The sequence below is a fragment of the Macrotis lagotis genome, chromosome 4 (assembly GCF_037893015.1).
Source record: "Macrotis lagotis isolate mMagLag1 chromosome 4, bilby.v1.9.chrom.fasta, whole genome shotgun sequence".
Taxonomy (NCBI): Eukaryota; Metazoa; Chordata; class Mammalia; order Peramelemorphia; family Peramelidae; genus Macrotis; species Macrotis lagotis.
Genome location: NC_133661.1, coordinates 227,136,745 through 227,160,562, shown reverse-complemented (window position 1 = coordinate 227,160,562; position 23,818 = coordinate 227,136,745). Strand labels below are relative to the sequence as shown.

The 23,818-nt window shown below is 35.8% G+C and overlaps 1 protein-coding gene across 2 annotated transcripts in view; it reads right to left on the bottom strand.

The window, feature by feature from the left end:
• The window catches only part of NRDE2 (NRDE-2, necessary for RNA interference, domain containing), an 81,807-nt gene that overhangs the window by 10,025 nt on the left and 47,964 nt on the right, over positions 1-23,818 (bottom strand). For both annotated transcript variants that reach the window (XM_074235514.1, XM_074235515.1), the window contains exons 8-12: positions 21,945-22,065; positions 17,605-17,780; positions 12,513-12,899; positions 10,515-11,413; positions 8,477-8,615 (exon numbers count right to left, since the gene is read on the bottom strand). In XM_074235514.1, coding sequence (XP_074091615.1) covers positions 8,477-8,615; positions 10,515-11,413; positions 12,513-12,899; positions 17,605-17,780; positions 21,945-22,065 — 1,722 coding nt within the window. The remainder of the gene's footprint in view (positions 1-8,476; positions 8,616-10,514; positions 11,414-12,512; positions 12,900-17,604; positions 17,781-21,944; positions 22,066-23,818) is intronic.

Genomic DNA, 23,818 nt, shown 5'->3' with positions numbered 1-23,818 from the left:
AGAGAGTGTAGGAATAAATGGACTGTTCCTTAAAATAATTAGCAGTATCTATCTGAAACCATCAAAAAGCATTATATTCAATGGGGAGAGGCTAGAGGCATTCCCAATAAGATCAGGGGTGAAACAAGGGTGCCCATTATCACCACTACTATTCAATATTGTATTAGAAATGTTAGCATCAGCAATTACAGAAGAAAAAGAAATTGAAGGAATTAGAATTGGGAAGGAAGAGACAAAACTCTCACTCTTTGCAGATGACATGATGGTCTACCTAGAGAATCCCAAGAAATCATCTAAAAATCTACTGGAAACAATTAGCAATTTTAGCAAAGGTGCAGGTTATAAAATAAACCCTCATAAATCCTCAACTTTTCTATATATGTCTAGCAAGAAACAGCAGGAAGAGCTAGAAAGAGAAATCCCATTCAAAGTAACCTCAGACAGTGTAAAATATTTGGGAGTCTATTTGCCAAGACAGACTCAGAATCTTTTTGAAAACAATTATAAAACACTTCTCACACAAATTAAATCAGATTTAAATAACTGGGCAAATATCAACTGCTCATGGATAGGTAGAGCTAATATAATAAAAATGACAATTCTACCAAAACTAAACTATCTGTTTAGTGCCCTACCAATCAAAAAATTACTTTAATGAGTTAGAAAAAATTGTAAGTAAATTCATATGGAGAAATAAAAAGTCAAGAATTGCCAGGAGCTTAATGAAAAAAAGTGCAAACGAAGGTGGCTTAGCACTACCCGATCTAAAATTATATTATAAAGCATCAGTCATCAAAATTGTTTGGTATTGGCTAAGAAATAGAGTGGTGGACCAGTGCAATAGACTAGGTGTAAAAGCAGGAGAGGATTATAGTAATCTGCTGTTTGATAAACCCAAAGAGTCTGGCTATTGGGATAAAAACTCCCTCTTTGATAAAAATTGCTGGGATAATTGGAAGTTAGTATGGAAGAAACTTAGATTAGACCAACACCTCACACCCTTTACCAAGATAAGATCCAAATGGTTACAGGACTTAGACATAAAAAACAATAGTATAAGCAAATTAGAAGATCAAGGACTAGTCTACCTGTCAGATCTGTGGAAAGGGGAACAGTTTATGACTAAGGAAGAGTTGGTTGGAGAACATTACCAAAAACCAATTAGATGATTTCGATTATATTAAATTAAAAAGCTTTTGCACAGATAAAACCAATGTAATCAAGATCAAAGGAAATGTAGTAAATTGGGAAACAATCTTTACAACTAATGATTCTGACAAAGGACTCATTTCTAAAATACACAGAGAACTGAGTCATATTTTTAAAACAAAAAGCCATTCTGCAATTGACAAATGATCAAAGGATATGCAAAGGCAATTTACAGATGAGGAGATCAAAGCAATCCCTATGTCATATGAAAAAATGCTCTAAATCATTAATTATTAGAGAAATGCAAATTAAAGCTTCTCTGAGGTACCACCTCACACCTCTCAGATTGGCCAGTATGACCAGGAAGGATAATGATCATTGTTGGTAGGGATGTGGGAAATCTGGGACACTATTACACTGTTGGTGGAGCTGTGAACTCATCCAACCCTTCTGGAGAGCTATTTGGAATTATGCCCAAAGGGCAACAAAAATGTGCATACCCTTTGACCCAGTAATACCACTACTGGGTCTATACCCTGAAGAGATGAGGAAAAAGGGTAAAAACCTTACTTGTACAAAAATATTTATAGCAGCCCTGTTTGTGGTGGCAAAGAACTGGAAATCCAGTAAATGTCCTTCAATTGGGGAATGGCTTAGCAAACTGTGGTATATGTATGTCATGGAACACTATTGTTCTATTAGAAACCAGGAGGGATGGGATTTCAGGGAAACCTGGAGGGATTTGCATGAATTGATGCTGAGTGAGATGAGCAGAACCAGAAAAACACTGTACACCCTAACAGCAACATGGGAGTGATGTTCAACCTTGAAGGACTTGTTCATTCCAACAGTGCAACAATCGGGAACAATTTTGGGCTGTCTGCAAAGGAGAGTACCATCTGTATCCAGATAAGGAGCTGTGGAGTTTGAACAAAGTACAAGGACTATTCCCTTTAATTTAGGAAAAAAATAACCAGATATCTTATTGTCTGATCTTGTTACCTCTGAGAATTCTGTTCTCTTTAAGGATATGATTTTTCTCTCTCATCACACCCAATTTGGATCAAGGCACAACATGGAAACACAGTAAAGACTGAAAGAGTGCTATCTGTGGGGTGGGAGTGGGGGGAGGGAAGCAAGATTGGGGGAAAATTGTAAAACTCAAATAATATGTTTAATAAAAATAAATTGAAAAAAATAAAAAATAAATAAAAACTATGTGGTTTCTCAAAGGGAAAAAAAAATTTGGGTCTTTACATTTACTTGTGATTTTTCTTCTTCCTATGAAATGAGGGAAAAGAGAGATCTTTTTCTCTCTGAAATCACTGCTCTTTGTTGAGATAGCCAATTTCAAATTATAGCATAAAGTTTGCCCAAAGTCTATCCTAGTTAGCAAAGATGAAGCTCCTCAAAATCATTAACAATGATTTGTTGTTCAGCTCTTCTAAAGGATTCAAGTTAACATAGAAAGCATCTCTAGGACAAAAGAATGTGTGCAACTGAATAAAATGACATGGATGTCTGGGTTAAAATGTTCCTTTGGATATTAGAGATGCTCATTTTCATTGGTCTGTTCTCCCATTGGATTATAAGTTTCTAAAGCATAAAAGTCATTTCTATTTTACAGGTACTTCAAAACTAGAGATCTTAGCAGCACAGAGCTAAAAAGGAAGTTAAAGGTCAAAATCCAATTGCCTCATTTTACATATGAGGAAAATAAGACTGAGAAGGTTGTAATTTGCCCACGGTCATATAGCTAAGAAGGGTTAGAGGTAGGATTTGAACCCAGGACCTCTGACTGCAAAGCCAGAATTCTTTTTTATTTTATTTAAGTCAATGAGGTTATGTGACTTGCCCAAGGTCACACTGTTAGGCGATTATTAAGTGTCTGAGGTTGGATTTGAACTCAGGTCCTTGACTCCAGGGACAGTGCTCTATCCACTGTGCCACCCACCTAGCTGCCCCCAGGACTATTTCCATAGTACCACACTGCCTCCCTGAGAGTGAATGTTGTTGACTCACTGAAATGATGGAGATTTAGCTAATGAGAAAGTCCAAATTATTTGAAAGACCTGCTTCTTCTTTCTTAAGTGCCTTCTCCTCCCATCAAATACATACATTTGATTTTTAAATCTGTCTCAACACAAGACTAACTTTAGTTGGACAAAATCAAGAAAGAGTCTATTAATCCCATAATTAAATATTTAACTCAAAATTAATTCCTGACAGCTTCTTATATTGAGTCAGTCAATAAAGCAGGAACTCTCTTGTTGGAGGACAGGATTCATGCTCCTCACTATTTCATTTATTTGCTCAATAGAAACACTGGACCCTAGAAATGTTTCCTAAGAAGGAACACTTTCCTATATCTGAATTCCTTTCTTCCTTCTAAATGACTATTAGGTACTATGAGATATCTCCTCTTTCCTTCTCAGTATTTTCTGAATGCTATTTGAATCTAATTCATTCTTTTCACAAAAGGTGTGAGAGGAATATATTTTCCATACTTTCTCAAAAATCACCAAGAAGTATTTGTGAGAAACTTCATGGATATTTTGAGAAACTCAACAGTCAAGCTCAATGACAGTTATAATTGTTCTTTCAAGTTTTCATTTGAGAATTTGTTCAGTTACTAGATAGATTAAATAAATGCCATAAAAATAAAATGTAGCAAGGATTAACACTGAGTGGAAATCTCTAAGTAGGGAGGGTGGTTTTAAGGTTGTCTTTTTTTTTTTTTTTTGAAAGAAAAATCTAAATCCTCAAACACTGAGATTAATTTGGAAAGGCTCCTCTCCCCACAATGACAAAAACACTGACCAAGTTCAGGGGCAACTTCTGAAAAGAAAAGTTGATGGAAAATAACATCTGCATTTGCTTTCCACATCCTCTTTACTTGTTCTCTAAGTCACATACTAAGAATAAGTTCTTGTCTTGAGTATAGGCCTTCATATGTTATTAAATTCAACTTAGCCTTTTTAATTCAATTCAATAAACACTTCTTAAATTCTCATAATATGCAAAGTATTATTGTTGGTCATTGTGAGGGATATAAAGATTAATGAGAAATGTTTCCTGTCCTTGAAAAACTTATAATTTTGTATACATAAATTGATATTGCATACAAGAAGTACTTTTTATAAGATTTAAGAAGAGAAGGGGCAGGGAGAAGGAAGAAATCCCCAAGGGTTTCTTGGGTAAAGTAGCATTAGAGCAAGGCCTTGGAGGATGGGTCTCTCGTTTTCATAGCTGAACTCTTTCAAGAGTAGGTTCAAAGATGTTTTATTAATTGGACATTCTCTTTGTTAATGTCAATTAGATCTAAGAACTTGGAACTAGTTAGTAGCAATGAACTCTGGAGAACTAAGTAAAATTTTAGGAAAACTGTGTGTGTACCAAAGGTTAGCTACCTAAACTCAGTTCCCCATATGAATAATTCTCTCAGTGATTTGTTTAAAGATCATGATTCTTAGAAAATCAACAAGTCAGAGTCTAGATCAATAAGCAGAGGTCCTAAAAATCTAATCAATCTTTTTGTAAGATGTTCATTAACTCCCTAGAGATAAAGTATGTTTAACTGTTCAGGTCCACTGATTAGAGATGATTTAGTTTGGGTTTCTTCTGTTTTGCTGCCTCTTCTTAGGTAGGGAAAATTTTTCTAAGAAAATGAAAAGCCTAAAGTTTGTCAGATCCTTAAGACTTTTTTTCTTACCTCAGAGGGGAAACAACTGTAGCCTGCTGACAGTTTGTATGGTGCTATAAAAAGTGAATTTGAGAAAATAGTGATATCTACCACACAATCATTAAAAACACTATGTCTATATAACAATCATGCAAATGCTTATGAAAGACTGACAGTGGGCGAGATGGATATACTGATTCATCAAATGGGGAAGGGCAAAATGAAAAGGAATTTTCCCCTCCCACCAACATTTGAAAATAGCAGCCTTTGAAATTATACTAACTTCTGTCTGTGATTGGCAAAAGGGAGGGGAAATTATATGGGAGGATGGCAAAATAAGATCCCACATTTAACAAGCCAGAAGTGCCATTCCCACAATATCTGTTTACTGATGCTTCTTTTCTCACTCAAACAAAACCATCATCATATTCAAGTTGTTTTCTTTGCACTTTTGGCAGATAAACAGCTTCTATGCAACCTTAGCTCTGAAAAGAGCTAAGTCACTGCAGTCAAAACTATAAAAATTCACAATACCCTGGTAATGCTTTATAAAAGTAAAAAAAAATTAAAGTTAAAATTAATATTATTAAGCTCATACTGACTGAATCACAGCCATTTCTTTTGTCCAGATAACTTCTTCTGAACAGACTTTGGATTTCAAAACCCATGTTAAAGTCTCAGCTCCTTTATGAATCTTTCTACCCAGTCAGACTCATCTCCCCTTTTTCTGATCTTTTAGGGCTCTTACTATCTGTCCTTTGCTTTTTGACATTTAATGACATTATCTTGGGATAAAAAAATCAGGAATGAATCAGCAGTCTAACAGGCTAGTCACTTTTTATCTGCCAGACAAGCACACTTACTTGATGAGAATCTTAGACCTTTAGAGCTAGAAAGACCTTGGGAATCACCTATAACAGTCCTCTCCTTATCTGACAAATGAGAACATTCAGGTCCCAAGTTGGTTAATTGACAGGTGTAAGATCATACAAATAGGTATTGACAAATCTACGACTCAAGTCACTTAACCAATCTCTGCATCAGTTTCTTCTCCCATGAAATGAGGGAGTTGGATTAAATGGCCTCTCTAAATCTATGGCCCCATTTAGAACTATGACTGAAGTCTCTTCTCAGGGCCAACAAGCTATCCTCAATGAATGCTCATAACATTATCTATAAGCTTCTGAGCCCAGATAGCAAAGTCCTTCAAATTCTGGTTCTAACCTGCCTTTCTGGAATTATTTTTCCACTTTTTTCCTTCTAAACTCTAAATTACTTGCCATTTCCAAGTTATTCTTTCCTACTTCTTTTCGTTTGACCACACTGCTCCCATGCCTGGCATATTCTCCTTACCAGTTCTACCTATTGAGAGTCTTTCTTTTTTTCAAAGTCCAAGTTCAGGTCTTCTATGTAGCTGACCCTGATTCCTTGAAACCAGAAGTCTTCACCCTCTACTTGAAGTTTTCATAGCCCTCAGTACTCTTCCTATGCACTTTTATTTGTAATATAATTCTCCCTTTATCTTACTTATCCTATTAGATTGCAGACTTGTTAAGGGAAGGCTCCGTATCTTATTCATCTTTGTATCCCAACATCAAGCACAATGAGCAAACAGCAACCATTGGTGCTGTGGTATGAGTATATCAAACCCTTCTCAAATCTTTAATAGCTCTCCAGGTTCTAACATTCTAAATTCATTTCCAACATTTAATTCATTTCTAACTCTAAATTCACTTCTAAATTCATCTCTAACTCTGAGAGAAGAATGAAGATTAAATTCCATTACCTGGCCTTCAAGGTCTTCCATAAACTGATTCTAACATTTTTCTTATCTCACTCTATGTTCCAATGAAGATGGATTATAGCCTATTTCTGTACCTATTGTAATAATCATGCTTGTCCTTCATTTTTGAAGACCATTGACATCAGGAAAGTGATGCTATGACAAACACATGAACTGGATTTGAGTGAGGTGGGGCTGTGCTAAGTCACCAGAATTACTTTCTCCTCCAGAGTCATCTGGGTCCAGTGGCCAGATATGAATTAGGAAGATTAGAAATGGCCCTGGATATGAGGGCAGTCAGGATTAAATGACTTGTCCAAAGTCACACAGCTAGTTAAGAATCATGTCTGAGGGCAGATTTAAATTCCTGTCTGAGGGGAGATTTGAATTCCTGTTCTCCTGACTCCAAGGCCACTGTACCACTTACCTGCCCCACTGATTGTAATATGTCTGAAATATTCCCCCATCATCCACTTATTAATGTCTTCCTAATTTTTCAAGGTTCAGATACAATGTCATTATCTCCATGAACACTAATTCTGGATTCCTTCTTACTAGAAATGATTTCTCCTTCATCTAATCTCACAACTTCTTATGTTCTCTCTCATATAATTCTATCTTAATGTGTTGTATTTACCTGAATCAATATATTATTTCCCCCTACCCTACTAGACTGTAATCTCTCCTTGAAGGCAGGAGCTATTTATCTTTGCAGAATACGTCATATCATCCCTATATGCTATATTGCAAAATAAATATGTTTGTTGAATGAATATTGAGTAAAAATTAAACCATATGCAAACAATATTTTATAATGATTCAGGCGATAAACTTTTTAAGATGATCATAAAATCTAATTTGCATATTTTTAAAATCCACATTTCACATCTGAATCAAATTTCTTTACTTAAAAAATATGAAAAGGTAATCAGGGCTCTGAAAATCTGAGTAAAATGGAAGAGAAAAAATCACTTATAGTAGAGTCCTGAAAACATTGTCAAATCGATTCTCTTACTCTAACAATTCAGGAAAGACTTAAAATTTTGCTTTAATTCTACATTCCAATCAGTTACAAAGTCTTACTAATTCATCCATACTATATTTCATGAATCTGTTCCCTTTCATCTTTCACTCATCTTGTTCTTTTCACCTTTCACCTGTAACATTGTAAATGCCTTATTTCTAAAAATGGCATCTCTGATTCTGTTTTCTCTTACCTGATCAATCTGTCCTGAAGCTGACAAATTAATCTCTTTTTATGGCAACCCCTTAGTCAATAAACTTTAGTAGCTTCCCACTGTTTGCAGGATAAAATACAAATATTGTAGTCTTCAGCTAAGACTTGACAGTATCTGGCTCCAATTTACCTTCCACTCTTCTTTCTCATTACTCCCTTCCCACCCATCCTGTGTTCAATCAGCCATTAAGTTGCTCCCTACTCTTGTCCTACTCCACCAGTTCTACATTTTCATGCAGATCATCCCCCCCCACTAAAACTCATTTCCACTACTTTTTCTTTAAGATTCAACCTTTTTTTTTCCCCAAGAAGCCTTCTCTGAACAAGATTCCCCAGTTTGAAATGTTCTTTTCCTTCTCAATATTTTAAAAACATTTTGCACAGATCTCTGTTTTATATCTATCACAATTTGCTTTGAGGCATCCATATTTGCATCCAAGTGTTGATCTTGGTGGCATACATCATTTTGTTTTTAATTTTGGAATCCCTAACCCACTTAGTATCTAAAACATACTATTTTGTAGAACTAAATTGATTCACTGTACACAAATAATTATTCCTATGGTTCATTTCTAGAACTAAACCTTTACATAATAAGAGAAAGTCCAAAACTCTAGTTTCTTACCAGAAAATTCAAATACATCCTCCATAATAAGGGGCAGTTGCTCCCATTATCACTCTGAATTGCATTTTCAAACAAGGCTTTGATTCGATTTGATAAACCTGTTTCAGGAATTGTTGAATGGATTTCTCCAGCATCTAGTCTATAAGAAAAAAATAAAATGGAATGATTTTTGAGTCCTAAAGAGATAAATTATTTTGTTCTATTGTTTGGGAAGAAAGAAATTTTGGTAACAATAAACTTTAATTACAATTAGAGCTTGTTACAATTAAAATTACCTTACATAATTCAAAGAGCATGCTTTAAATTTCACAACTTTATTTTTAAAAATTATTTAAATTTCATCTATTTTTAAAATTTTTAAATTTAAATTACTTTTATGATCATTATATATTTTAAAGGCTAATTTTTCTACCTTGCCCAGGCTGGATGTGCAGACTGCTCTTATTGACATGGGAACTTTGATCTGCTTAGTTTCCAACATGGGCTGATTTGCCTCTCCTTTAGGCACCTTGGATACCCCAAGGGTTAGACTAAGTGTGGACATCTGACTGGTTTAGCTCAATCTATGGTGATTCACCAGTCTCATTCACCTTAGAAGCAGAGATTACAGGTATGTCACCATGCCTGGCCCATCAACTTTCCAGTGCTTAGGGCTGCATATGGTAGATGCTAAATAAATATTTGTGAAGTTAGAAACATGGCTTTTAATCAACAGCATACAATTGTTTTATTTGAGATAGAGATCTAAAGTATAAGTTAAATATCCCTTTAAGTTTATAATAGAGAAAATATAATTCATAAAGGGTGATTAAAATCCAATCCAAACATTTATTAAACAAAGAGTTCTGTAAAGGCTTAGGGTATGCAATGAGGATGAAAAATGATGCAATCCTTGCCCTCAAGGAGTTTATAACAATGGCAGTGATGTGATCTACACAAATCGGTATGAACTTAAAATCATAGAAACTGAGAATTTAGAAGAAATCTCACAGGTACATATGTACATCCAGTACGTACCTATATCTCCCTTTACAACATCCTCAACAAATAACCATCCAGCACCAGCTCCAGTACCCTCCAAAAAAATTAAGTTTTCTTTTGGACAAAGATAATTTATAATAAAGTTTTTCTTCATATTGAGCCCCAATTATGCCTCTCAACAATTTTCACTGATTACTCCTTGTCGCGTTCTCTGGGTCCAAGGAAAACAAACCTATCATTTCCTCTGCAGGATAATCCTCTAAGGTACTTGAAGACGGATGTCACACACCCTCTTACCCCATCCCATCTTTTCTCCAGAGTGAATGTCTCCTGTTCTTTAAAAGATCCTTATATGGTATGAGTTCAAGCTCTCTCACCTATTCAGATATGTATTTTAGAATTGGAAGGAAATGTAGACATCATCTAGTTCAACACCATTAATTTATATATTAAAAACCAAAAGCCCAAAGAATCAAAGTGGCATGTGTATTGTCCCACAGGGAATAAGGAGCTGAGCGGGACTTTGAACCCAGTACCTCTAACCTGAAGACCAGATCTTTTTGCACAACATATCTTAATCAAACACACTCAAAATAATTTTCTCCTATAAGAAATGTGTTTCAGTATTAAGTTTTCCAGGTTTGTTAAAGAAAAACAACATGAAAGACATTGGGAACAACCATTAGTGATTTAGCTCAAAACCACAGGTTCGCCCTCAGTTATAAGAGTTAAAAATTAGCCAACTAGATTTGGGTGACCTTAAAACAATGCAATTTCTACTTCAAAAAAATTAATAGACACTACCCAAACACCTTTTTAAGTTGAAACTGGCAAATACCACTTATATAGCATAATAATAATAATAATTCATCAAATTTTCTTTGTACCAAAAAGAGGCCCTATATGTACTAGGAAAGAGAGTTCTCTAACTCCTTCTAATTAAGGATCCTAGTGGCACTTCATTTTTAAATATCTTGATACATTTTCAAATCTGTCATCTTGTAATCCCCATGGTTCTTTGCAGGCTACAGGGGTTATGCTGTTATTATACAGATACCTCAGAACAGCTTCCACCAGCCTTTTTCTCATTTTCTCAGCTTGGATTGCAAACAGCCGTGGCTCCAGGTATGCAGAAGACCTCATGATGACATCAAAGAATCTTCTTGTCTTGCTGGCATTATGGGTTTTGTTTTGGATCTGTACATATGACCTCCAAAGAACCTGGTTGCCCGGATACAATTTTAAAGCCTCTGAAAGTGCTTCTCGAAGAGGATTCAAAGGGAACACACTCACTTTCATGTGGTACCTGAGTAGATTTGTGTGCATCAATGTGACAGCTTCAAGGGCATTGGTCAAATTTGGGGCTCCAATATTTGTACTTGGCCCTGTGAATTCTGATGAAACAGACCCTTTAAGTCTTTCAAACACTTGTTTATATATATGCATCGAAGCATTAACCCCTATGGTCAAATACTGGAAAAGCATAAAGCATCCAACCATACTAACTAGATGACTGGAACAACTTTCATTCAAAAGCTTCTGAAGTGTGTGTTCATATGCTTTGCGGGCTTTCAAAATGTTCACAGCCAACACCTGTCCAGTATAAGGGACATATGGCCCATTCTCAGTCAGCTTGGTTAATATATGAATCGCTCTGGATATGGCAGCCCCTTCCACATTCCCTGACTGTTCCACTTCTAGTTCAGCATAAAGCAGGCTTAAGTCATAGAGTCTTGAACTTAAGTCTTCTGGCCCCACCATGCTAATGGCAGTGTCAAAAACCTTCCTGGCATCTTCAATGTTGCCAAGCAACCACTCCAAATGAGCATACTCTTTCCAAAGGCAAAAATTGTTTCTGTTCTCAGGTTCCTTGAGGAGATTCTTGGCCAATTTTTTGCATTTTTTCCCTTGAGACTTCAGTCTCTTCTTGTTTTTGGTTTGAAGATACCAAATGACCTACAGGCAAAAAAAAAAAGATGAAATTAAACAGTGGTAACTTCTAAAATATTAAATTCATTCTGCATCTTTAAATTAACTTCTTTATACTTCAAATTCTGTACAGAAAACACAAGTCATCTATGATATATTTCTTTTATCATGCTATCATTATGCTCCTGAGATCACAGAATCATAGATTTCAAGGTAAAAGAGAGTTGTCAGGTTATCTCCTCCAACTTTAGATAAAAGAAACAGATGGTACAACTGTTATTAATTCAGCAAAAAACACTTATTCCACAGAAATGAAAATATCATCAGTGTTTCTATTTGGAATTTTCAAAAACATGGTTGTAGATCTTTGATCTGTTTTACACAAAAGACATTAATATTCCAACTGTATGAAGGATGTTATTTTAATAATCTAAAGTGATTCTAAAATTAAGCCATTGCAATTTGAAGCAAAAGTCAATGTTAACTGTGTCCAGCAGAGGGAAGAGTAAGTTAATCACATAATTTTTGTTCTATATGCCCAAATAAAAGTTGGGAAATAAGCAATTTTATTCAAGCTAAAATTAATCAGAATTCTTAAGGCTAATTACAGAAATCTGAAAATATAAATAACCAACATAGTATTCATTGTATTTCAGTAACCTATATTATCTACTCTCATCCTATTCCTTGTTCTCCCAATGATGAAGTCACACATAAAATATGGGGAGAACAATTAAGGATTTCTTCTAAAGGATTAAGGGGGTGACTAATATGACATGCAAAAACAACAATAAAAGTTGGCAATTAAATAACATTCAAGGGTTTGTAAAACACCTTTTAAGCACTTTGTTATTAGATCCTAACCACCCCCTATGAGATAGGTATGTACTTTAGGCATTATTCTCATATTACTGAGATTGGCAGAAAGGGGTAACAGGGCAACTGAGGCTGAAAGGTGAAATTACATCACATTAGGCTGGAATTTAATACCACTGTCTCTTGAATTCAAGTCTAGAACCATATGGTATTCCCAAGAGAAAGCCCCCAAATCTCAACCAACATGAACCATAAAAGTTAACCAGAAATGAATAGAGCACCAGACAGATGTAATGTGAACACAAATTACCTTAGCAATTTCATACTGCAACCACGAGACACAGAGATGGGATTTTTCTTGCCCCGAAAATAGGGGCAATACAAGATGAAATATATTCTGTATGAACTCCTCGCCTTCTTTGCAGTGACCCATCCGCTGTCCCTGTCTGTTCATTTTGTCCATGTGACCTATGCAATTAACCCCAGAAAATGATGGGTTTGAAAAAGTCAATGGCTTTTCATCAGAAAGCCTCTCATCAAAAATACCATTTTCATCCATGGCAAGATAGAGGCATGAAGTTGGAAGATTATAGCCTGAAGGGACTCCCAAGAATTGTAGAAATGAATCAATCAGACGAAATTTTAGATCCAAGCTAGAAAGTTTTATGAGAGACAGACCTAGGTCATCAAATAACACCTAAAAAAAAAAGGGGACAAATTTATTAAAGTCACACATCTAAGACTTCACAGTTTAATGGAAAAACCCTGCCAACTTCCCATTGTTTATTCACAGTTATTTTCATAAGGGTATCCTGACAATTCAATATCTGGAAATATAAAAATAGTACACAGACAAGTGTTAGAGGTTGGTCTACAAGATTCAAAGAACACAGAATTCAAAATCTGAACCCAGAAAATGAAAGGAAAAAAAAATCTGCAAAACAATATAACTAGTGTATTTTTATTTTTTGAAAGATTTTATTTATTTTGAATTTTACAATTCCCCCCAATCTTGCTTCCCTACCCCCCCCAATCCAGTATTTAAAAGCATTTTAGCCTATAGTTTGCATACAAGTCTAGTTATATTAGTTCTGAAATCCAACAAAACTGCTTTGGTAATCATTCAGATAAATGGCAATTGTGCATCATTTTCATCATAAACTAGACTACATTTTTATTTTATAGTTTCTGGATAAAACTCCTCTAGGAAATTAAAATTAGAATTTAAAAAAAACTCAATAAACCAAACATAGCAAAAGAAGGAAATCCACAGACAATTGACCACACCAACAACGATTTCCAGATCTCAGTAAAAAAAATATACAGTACTTAAAGTTGAGTTAACAAAATTATTTTCAAACTCTAAAGTCCCCAAGTGGCAACAAATTGACTTATAAGCCATCCTGGCTAAATGGGAGAGGGTGGTGAAACGATGAAATGGTGAAACAGGAATGGAAGATATTTGTGGATTTTAACAGTGAGAAAGCCAATATAAGCAAAAGCTTGGTCACTGAGAACCCAACTTGTTATATATCAATTGAACTTTTTCTCCATGCTTTTCTCTTAGAAGAATGAGAGAAGGAAAAGCAAAGATCTCTTAGAAAAAGGGAACTCCCAGGATATGAACAGATTTAAGTCTATTTCCAGAACCCTTTCACATTTAAGTCCTATACAATAAGAACTTATGAATCCATAGTCCAGCTGAATCCTCAAACATCAGTAGCTTAATTACTTTCAATACAATCTGGTTAAAGCAGCAAAATGCTAATGTAATTTGGAAAAATTATATAAAAGATTTTTTTAAATAAGAAAAATGTTTGATTAGAAAGCTTGAAACTAAAAATTGTTTTGTCATGTCTACTTTGAGAAGAGAGGAGAACAAGTAAGAAGTAGAAGTGGGCATGCTGTGCTCATGTATTCTTTTTAAATACTTGCTGTTCCAATTCCTTATTGAAATCCACCCATTTCCCTTCACCTTGAGCACTGTTGGATCTTAAGGATGGAAGGGTCTTATTTTTTTTTTAGGTTTTTTTTTTTTTGCAAGGCAAATGGGGTTAAGTGGCTTGCCCAAGGCCACACAGCTAGGTAATTATTAAGTGTCTGAGACCGGATTTGAACCCAGGTACTCCTGAATCCAGGGCCGGTACTTTATCCACTGCACCACCTAGCCGCCCCGGAAGGGCCTTATTTAGGCATTAGGCAGAAAGGGGTAACAGGACAACTGAGGCTGAAAGGTGAATACCTACAGTAACAGGTATGATGGTGATCAGCACTTTCACAATGCATAGTCTTACTTAATCTTTATAACAAACCCTGGTGTTGGGGGGGTCATTATCTTTCCCATTTTCAGATAATTAACTAGTACTTAGGTCATGTTTTTAAGGTTTGCAAAGTGATTTTCACATATCTTAATTGATTCTCACAACAACCCTATGAGGTAGGAGCTGTGATTATGCCCATTTTACAGATAAGGAAACTGAGGTTGGGAGATGTTAACTGACTCCCCCAGGAACACACCTCCTAAATGTCTAAAACAGGATCTGTCCAGACTGACACCAAGTCCAGTCCTCTGACCACTACGTCCCCTAGATGAGAAGTCCAAGATTTAATGACTTGGTTATAATCAAATGGTATGGAAGTGATGTAGTGAGGACCTGAAGTTGGGCTTTCAGTTTAGAGCTCCCCCCCTCAAAATCTGCTGCCCTTCCTCACAAATGTACTGTCTTTTCCAGCAATGGTCTATAACAATGGTCACTTATATAGTCACAGAAATGACCCACAATGGTTTTGAAAATACAGCTGCAAAAACAGGAAGCCTTTCAATTGTGCTTTAGACTGATCACCAAACGTTAAATTATTCTGAGTTTTCAGAATGATTAATACAACTAACTATACCATGATGGTGAAATTTGACAGAGAAAATTTTCCATGCTGTACCTATAATTTGTCACATACAAGGCATATAATTGCTGTCTTGTGAAACTGGGTCAGTTCCAGAAACCAAAATAGAATTCCCTCCTTCATCACAATTCAAAACCTACACAGGTGGATATTTGCTTCACAAATAAAAGGCTAGGTACCACTATGGACCCATCCCTTCTTTGTCTACTTAACTATTCTTTATCCCCTACTAACTCTTTTCGTGCCAGTTATAAAGCCACCCAACACATCCTTCAATTCCACCCCAAACCCCCATCAGCCACAGGGACCCACAAAAACTAATAATGCCTTCTTTGGGCTGGGATTGAAAAATCTTACTGACTTCAAAATGTCCTGGCCAAATGAGATGGGGCAAGAAGGCTGGGGAAGAATGATGACACAGCACTACTCTCCCAGCACTCCCTTCCCAAGGGGGAGATGCAGAGTCATAGAGCCACTACTGATGAAGAAAGAAGAAGGCCCTGGACAGTTCCATGACTGACTCTCCCAATAGGTCAATCATCTCCAAATGATAATCACTGACGTTTGTAAATCTTGTAAATGAAAAACTTATCAATGCCTCTTTAGCAGTTTTATTTTCATTTTTTTTAATTCATCTATTTAGAGGCAAAATTTAAAGTTAACCAGAATTTCTAAACAGGTTCAATATTTCTGTCCAAACCCTGAAAAATTTACATGAACTGATGCAAAGTGAAGTGAGCAGAACCAGACTATAATAACACAGTAAACAGCAATACTGTATAATGGTCAATTGTAAATGACTTAGCTATTCTCAGCAATATTAATAATCTGAGACAATTCCAAAGAACTCTTTTTTTTATTTTGCAAGGTAATGGGGTTAAGTGGCTTGCCCAAGGTCATACTAAATATTAAGTGTCTGAGGCTGGATTTGAACTCAGGTCCTCCTGAATCCAGGGCCGGTGCTCTATCCACTGTGCCACCTAGCTGCCCCTCAAAGGACCCTTGATGAAAAATTCTATCCACTACCACTTGGAAACTTACAAATAATTCAGAAACACTCTTTTCTCATTCATTGGAAAGCATAAGTGGATTATAATATGCTTTGAAATAATGTGTTGTTTTATTTTTTTTTAGTTTTATTTATTTAAGGCATTGGGCCTAAGAGTGACTTTCCCAAGGTCACACAGCTAGGCAATTACTAAGTGTCTGTGGTCACATTTGAACTCAGGACCTCGTGACTCTAGGACTGGTACTCTGTCCACTGCGCCACCTAGCTGGCAAAGAATTGATAAGAGTCTGAATGAAGATCAAAGCATAGTATTTTTCAATTTCACTGTTGTCTTTGTTTTTTTCCCTTCGGGTCTATCTTTTTTCATAACATACCAATATGGCAATATGTTTTGCATGACTGAACATGTATAACCTCTAATAAATTTCTTACTGTCTCAGGGAGGGGGATGTAGGAAGGGAGAAAAAATTTATAACTCAAATTTTTTTAAAAAATGAATATTGAGGGGTGGCTAGATGGCGTAGTGGACAGAGCACTGGCCCTGGAGTCAGGAGGACCTGAGTTCAAATCTGACCTCAGACACTTAATAATTACCTAGCTGTGTGGCCTTGGGCAAGCCACTTAACCCCATTTGCCTCTCAAAACAACAACAACAACAAAAATGAATATTGAAAATTGTCTTTACATGTAACCGAGGAAAAAGTAAAATATTATTTAAAAAATATTTCTGTCTTTCAATGATTCACAAGTTCATCATTATAGGTATTCTCTCTACTAGTACTGACTCCTTTGTGATTTACATCAAGAGTTGCTGTGGTTGGGAAAATTCATTATCTTATGACCAGAACTGAGCTAGGCTGGTCCTCAGATATATATATGTGCATCACCAGAGAATGCCTTCTACTAGAAAAGTTGTTACATATCCAGGTGTAATCATCATGTTATAATGAGACATAAGAGTAAAATTATTACTAATTTCTTTAAGAAAGGACCCAACAGACTGAAAACTGTCTGATAGTGCTGGCAGTGAAGAGGATGATCAAAATAGCAACTCTGAGAGGAGGCTAACATGTGGCCTCACATTATTCCTTTCTAGGATCTGTTTACCACCACTATTCTCCTCTCCCCTATCTCATCCCTAATTTTCACACAGAACACAAACAAGGACCTAAAAGATAACCCCACCTTTCAAGAAACAGATGGTTATCAGATTGAATCACCCTCAGTTACCAATGACCAGTGACATTTTAGTTACCAATGACCAGTGACATTTTACCCCAGATACCCACAGTTCAAGTTAGATAGGCATTTATGAATCAGTGATAAGGCTCCACATCAATGAACTGGAAGAGGCTGGCTTCCTTGGGACCAAGTCATTCCTCAGAAAGAGTTGGTAAATTAGCCAGGAGTCTTTTTCTTCCATAATTAAAAATGTGTGGAAACCAGAAATCAGGGGAAAAAACAGATCCCCACCTCCTTTGGCAAGTGTTACCTGTCTCTCTGGGTCATCACAATCTTCATCAGTCTGTTTTTTTGTTTTGTCAGGACGCCAGGGCAGCCAGTGCCTGTGTTCACGGGAATGCTCAATACTGAGCCAGATTTGCCACTTGGGAAGATTCTTATTCTTTATTTCTTGGTCATCCTCCTCTGGTTCATCTTCATCCTCATCTAGCCAAAAACAAAACATACAGAATTACCAATCATTGATGAATTCCAACAAAAAGCCCAATATTAATCTGTAGTATGTGTATATATATTACATACATATAGGTATGCATATATTTATATTTTTTATCCTGATTCCCCATGGAAAAAGAAAAGATTCAATGCTTGTAAATCAGATAATCTTTTAACAAAATCAGAACTAAAACAACAAAAATGTTAGAATGTAACTTTTAAGTTATATTTATATTTTAGTCTGCCTTGGATTTAGTACTAACTTGGATTTTTTTAAAGCAATTGGAATACCTGGCCAGTTGATAAGCTACAATTAATAGAACATGTTGAAAACAAGACATTACAGAGGCAGCTAGGTGGCATAGAGTACCACTCCTGGAGTCACAAGGTCCTGAGTTCAAATTGAGCATCAGACACTTAATAATTGTCTAGCTGTGTGACCTTGGGAAAGTCACTCTTAGGCCCAATGCCTTAAATAAATAAAACTAAAAAAAAATAAATAAAACAAGACATTATTTCAAAACATATTATAATCCACTTTTGTTTCCCAATGAATGAGAAAAGAGTGTTTCTGAATTATTTTTAAGTTTCCAAGAAAAAAAATTACAAAACTATTTAAAATGTAAAGTAGAAATATGTTTACATAACAACCCAATTGTGACAGCAAAATTTACAGTAGTAAAACTCTAACCTAGGTGGCTATTTGAGGAAAAATATCAAGTTTCAATGTAATTCATTACCTAAATCTTATCTTATTCTGAAGTTCTACAAATAAAACATTCCTTTGAAAGTCTCTAGGATTGTCAAAAGCAACTGACTCTGAGACCTAGTTTTTTAATTGAGACATGAATTCATTAATATATTAATTAATAGTAATTATAATTATAATAATTATTATATTAGCTAAAGAATTCAAATAAGTGACATGAAGTTGAAGAGAATCCACTCAACAGTAAAACAAAGGCAAGGAGCTTGTTTAAAGGCAACACCGATGTTTTTAATTAGTCAAAAAACCAAATTTAAAATTTGTTAAGATCCAAAAGAAAAAGGCAGGAGATAGAAAAAGAGGGCAAAGAAAAAATATGCTGGAACATATGACATAAAACTTGTCTAGTGAATGTCACCCCTACCTCAGGAGGGACACAACAGAGCTTGGATGAAAGTACTGTTCTCTAGTCCGTCCCCCCCCAAAAAAGGCATCTTCAGGGTAAAACTTTTCTTCTGACATTGTTGAATTTCCAAACCAAAACTGTTAATCATTTCAAAATGAGTAAGGAAGGCAGACTAAACTTAGACAGAAGCTTCAACTGCAGTAATCTTTCTGAAAAGACTAACTTTGTGTGACCAAATATATTTGGTAGTTTTCACAAGAAATGGTAATTTTGAAAAATGTTCGCTAGCTATTACTGTGAAGATGTATGTTTTACATTTTTCTACCTTATAGAACTGTTTGACAGCTATAAAAAGGTGTAACAGATTTCAAAAAAAAGCTAGCTACCTTAAAATAAATAACAAGACTACAAAATAAGCTTGATTCTTTCATTCAAGGAGGGTTTAGATCCCTGAAAGTATCTTCTTTCATCATTTGTTTATACTCCACATAATATAGATGGATTAGGTTTTTATATTTTGCACTTAAATATAAATTAACTAATTCTAGTTTTGGTGACATAAATTATTATTGGTCTAAATGAGATGCTGGTAAGTATATCCCTGAAAGTGGAAGAGTTCAATTTTTTTTTTAATTCTCAAAGAACACCCAAATCACTATGTACTACATTATCCCCCAAGAGACATCACTAAACACAAAGGCAAAGGCAAAGTTCTATGAAGAATTATGAGGTCTCTTTAGGACATATTCTAAACCCACAACTCCTTTTCTGAGGCAGACATATCACATTCCAAACTGAATTTATTAGTTGGTTCGTTGATTCTTGTCTTTCATTATCAAAGATGACCAAAATGACATCACTATGTTTGAGACAAATTACAGTGTGCCCAACTGTGGCTGATCAGACCAATACAAATTTGGAATGCTCTACCACAAGTTGGGCACAAAAAGTTCATGAGAACACCTGGGGTGGGTATTCTAAACTTAGTACTTTCCAATGGAAATAAGAGTGATACAGTGGACCAAGGTTCAAATTCTGGCTTTGCCACTTAATAACTGCGTGGCAAGTTTCTTAAACGGTCTTAGTATCAGTTTTCTTATCTGTAAAATAAAAAGTTTGCATTAGATGTCCTCTAAGATCTCTATGCAGATCTAAACCTATTATCCTATAAGCTTTCCTTATTTCTTATTGAAAGCCTGCATGTAGTATGGCTGACCACCTTTTAAATAACTACTACATTAACATTTTAAGTTATGCCAATATTTTAATGAATAAAGCAATAACAGCTCTACAACTTCAAAAGCACTTTCTTCACATAACTTATAAGGTAGGCTATACAACTATTATTATCTCCCCTTACAGATGAGGAAAGTGAGATCAATGAAAGTGACTTCTCCAAGGTCACTCAGCTGGTAGTGATGGAAGAGTCACTTTTCTTCTAACAGGGCAGAACTATATCTTCTAATGCTAACAATGTTCTTTCATGCCATCATGCTGATTGTTTGACTGTTGCCTTCATAATCAAAGAAGACCATCAAGTGTATCATCATATAGCATGCACACATGTTGATTAAAGTGAGAATATTATACAAAGACATCTTTCTCACTAACTTCCAGAACAGTCTTAACCCAGTGGCCTGATGGTATAGGAAACAAGATTTCTGGTCTGGATGCGATGGGAGACCTTGGTCTTTTGGATGTAGGTTTTTCCCATATCATTGAGGCATCAGGGTGTCACAGTAATCAGTATGATACTTTTATACTTATGACAGTACAATAAAGCTAACTTGTCTCACAGAGGTCTAATCATCAGTATGGTAATATTTGGTAACAAGCTTTCAACAACAGGACAAAGCTAACTGGTCAGTCACTCAATGGTCTATTCAGCTCCATAACCATACAAACTCCTGGAATCCAAAGACTCTGATTTCCCAAAAGCTGGCCAGAAGGTCATGGGAATCTCCTGTTGGCATCATTTATGGTCAGAACTACAATGGTTTCTGATCATCTTTGAACAGCCAATTTTCATTCTTGATTAATGAAAACATTATTGGCAAATGCTTTCACTCTGGTATGTTTTGTGTGGTCCAAGAATTTCTCTTCTAAGGACATGATACAAATGCCCCTGGTTATTTCTCTTAATCATAGCTCCAATCCCAGAAACCCAACAAAACAAAGGGGGGGGGGGGTCCTATTCCATTATTCCTAGCTGGGTTATTTAGGCAACTTGGGTCTGCTTTGAACACTCTAACTTTTTCAAAGTAAACTTTTCAGGCCCCATAGAATCCTCAGCTAAGAGCATCAAAGGGGCTCAGAGAGGCAGGGGCTGAGAAGAGTCAACTATGAGCTTCTTAACTGTAGCAACTGTAATATTAGAGTTAGAAGTACCTCAGCAACTAGCACCAGACTTGCCCTCCAATGCATATAACTAGTTAAAGAATTTAAAGGATACTCATTCCATTTATAGGGCCTCAAAAGAGTCCTGTATTGTTATTTTTGCATCTCTACTCCTTGGGTCTGTAGTGGGCAAAATACCTTTATCCAAATGTGTAAATAATCCTGGGGTCATCCAGAATGATACATAAATGCTAGTTAGTAATTATTTTTATAATACTCCTAAAAAAGGAAAATATTTTTAAGTAGTCTGTCAGCCTGTGAGCTGCAAAGGGAACAAAAAAGACTGACTTAAATGAGCACTAAAAATAGAAGGAAAAAAGTTAGGAATAAGATTACAACTTGTGAAGGAGCAATCTATAAAAAAAAGAAAAATTAAATTAACTTCATTTAGAAAGAAACTGAAACCCTCAAGTGTGTAAGTTACTGGAAAAAAATATAGTTGCATGACTTTATGGCTTCTAACTTATGAAGGAATGAAAAAAAACAGAGCCACATTCCCTTATAACAATCAGCTTTAATGTGGTTTTGACATTCAGATATTTATGGAGTTGCCAGTCTACTAATAAGCAAAAGCCTATACAGGTAAACAGAGAATATTGCAAAAATTCCAAGGTTGAAAACCACATAAAAGCATTAAATAGCTTACCAGGCTTAACAACGACCCAGCCACCCCTTTCTTGCTGGTGCATCCAGGCTCGCCAACCTCTGGCTCCCTTTTCTCCAACCCGAGGTTCTCCACTATCCCAAAAAGGCTCAAAGAATTCCACCTATTAGGGAGAAGAAAAAAGATTAAACATTATAGAAATGAGTAGTCACTGTGCAAAGAATATGCAGGCAGAATTGGCTAGGTTCTACAAATCCTGGACCAAGATGAACTTCCCATTTTGAAATGAGAATAAAAATATTCATCTCCCAGAGCAGATTTGTCACATGGAACATAATAGCTGCAGCACTGGACTTAAAAAGTAGAAAACCATAGTCAAATAACTTAAATTCAAGGAGGAGGAGGAGGAGGAGGAGGAGGAGGAGGAGGAGGATGGTGATGCTGCAGCTACTGCTGGTACTAGCTCAAAAGGGTTGTTACAAAAAAAAAAGCACTTAGAAAATTATTAGGAAGATAGAAAAAGCACTAAACTTGGTATCAGGAAACATGAAGTTGAATCCTGGCTCTAACATTTACTAATAATATGACTATGCACAAAGTGGTCTATCTCTCCAGGCTTCATTTTTGCTATATGTAAAATAGGAATAATATTTACACCACTTGTACCTCACAGGACAGTTTTGGGAAAAGTACTTTGAAAGTATTAAAGCACCACAGAAATGTGAATTATCATTACGTATGCAAAAACGAAAAAGTCTTCTAAAAGCCTCACTCTTTAATCTTATTAAGTCTTGGTACTAATGCAAATGGCCCAAAAGACCTAAAAGAGATGCATGACAGGTATAAATGAGCTGTAGGACATTAGTGACAATTAATGTGAAGCCTAAAATATACCATTAAGAAATGTATGATCAAGGGGCGGCTAGGTGGCATAGTGGATAAAGCACTAGCCTTGGAGTCAGGAGTACCTGGGTTCAAATCCGGTCTCAGACACTTAATAATTACCTAGCTGTGTGGCCTTGGGCAAGCCACTTAACCCCATTTGCCTTGCAAAAAAAAACCTAAAAAAAAACAAAAACAAAAAAAAGAAATGTATGATCAAATAATAAAGTTAACAGGTCATGTAGCAAGGACAAAGGATGAATGAAAGATGGCCTGAGCACTCTCCTGCTTCCACAACATTGTTACTATTGCTTTTCTTTTTTAAAAGATCCAGAGGAAGAAGTCATCCACTGTGATAGGATAATACATCTCTGCTGGAGAAGTTATTATAGGGACAAAAAGAATAACCTAGGGATGAGTAGGCATGGATGGGCTAGTGATCTGTATGTTAATTAACCACATTAATGAGACTGCATATCTACTGAAATCTTAATAATTACAATACAGTAGCAATATTAATAGGATTCCATGGTCCCTACTTAATAATAAAGATATGACATGAATAAGCAGGCTGTGAGCTATGTACAACATGGGTACTGAGAAAAAAGATTCTAGAACACGAATCCTGAATAATTTTGTGTATTTTCAAAATAGCATGTGGGCAGACCAAGATAAATGGGCCGACACTAGTATTGTATTTTGAAATATATTCTACCTCTGCTAAAGAGGGAGTTGTAAGGATTATCTGCCCTTGAAATTAGATTTCAGTACTGTGCTCTGAACCCTTATGATTACAGGGGAAGGTGCTACCAAGAGGAGGGGGAAAAGGCAAAACAAATACAAAAAGTAACATGACATGTGTTTACAATTCCTCCAGTAACATGTCATCAGATTCCTCACTGAACAAAAACTAATTGCTGAAACAGCTGCAAGGCCTAAGCTAATTTTTGTAATTGGTCTAAAATCAGTGTGATTCTTGGCATCCTCTGCCTCTTTTCCTCCATTTGCCTACCCCTGGAATAGAAGCAGAAGAA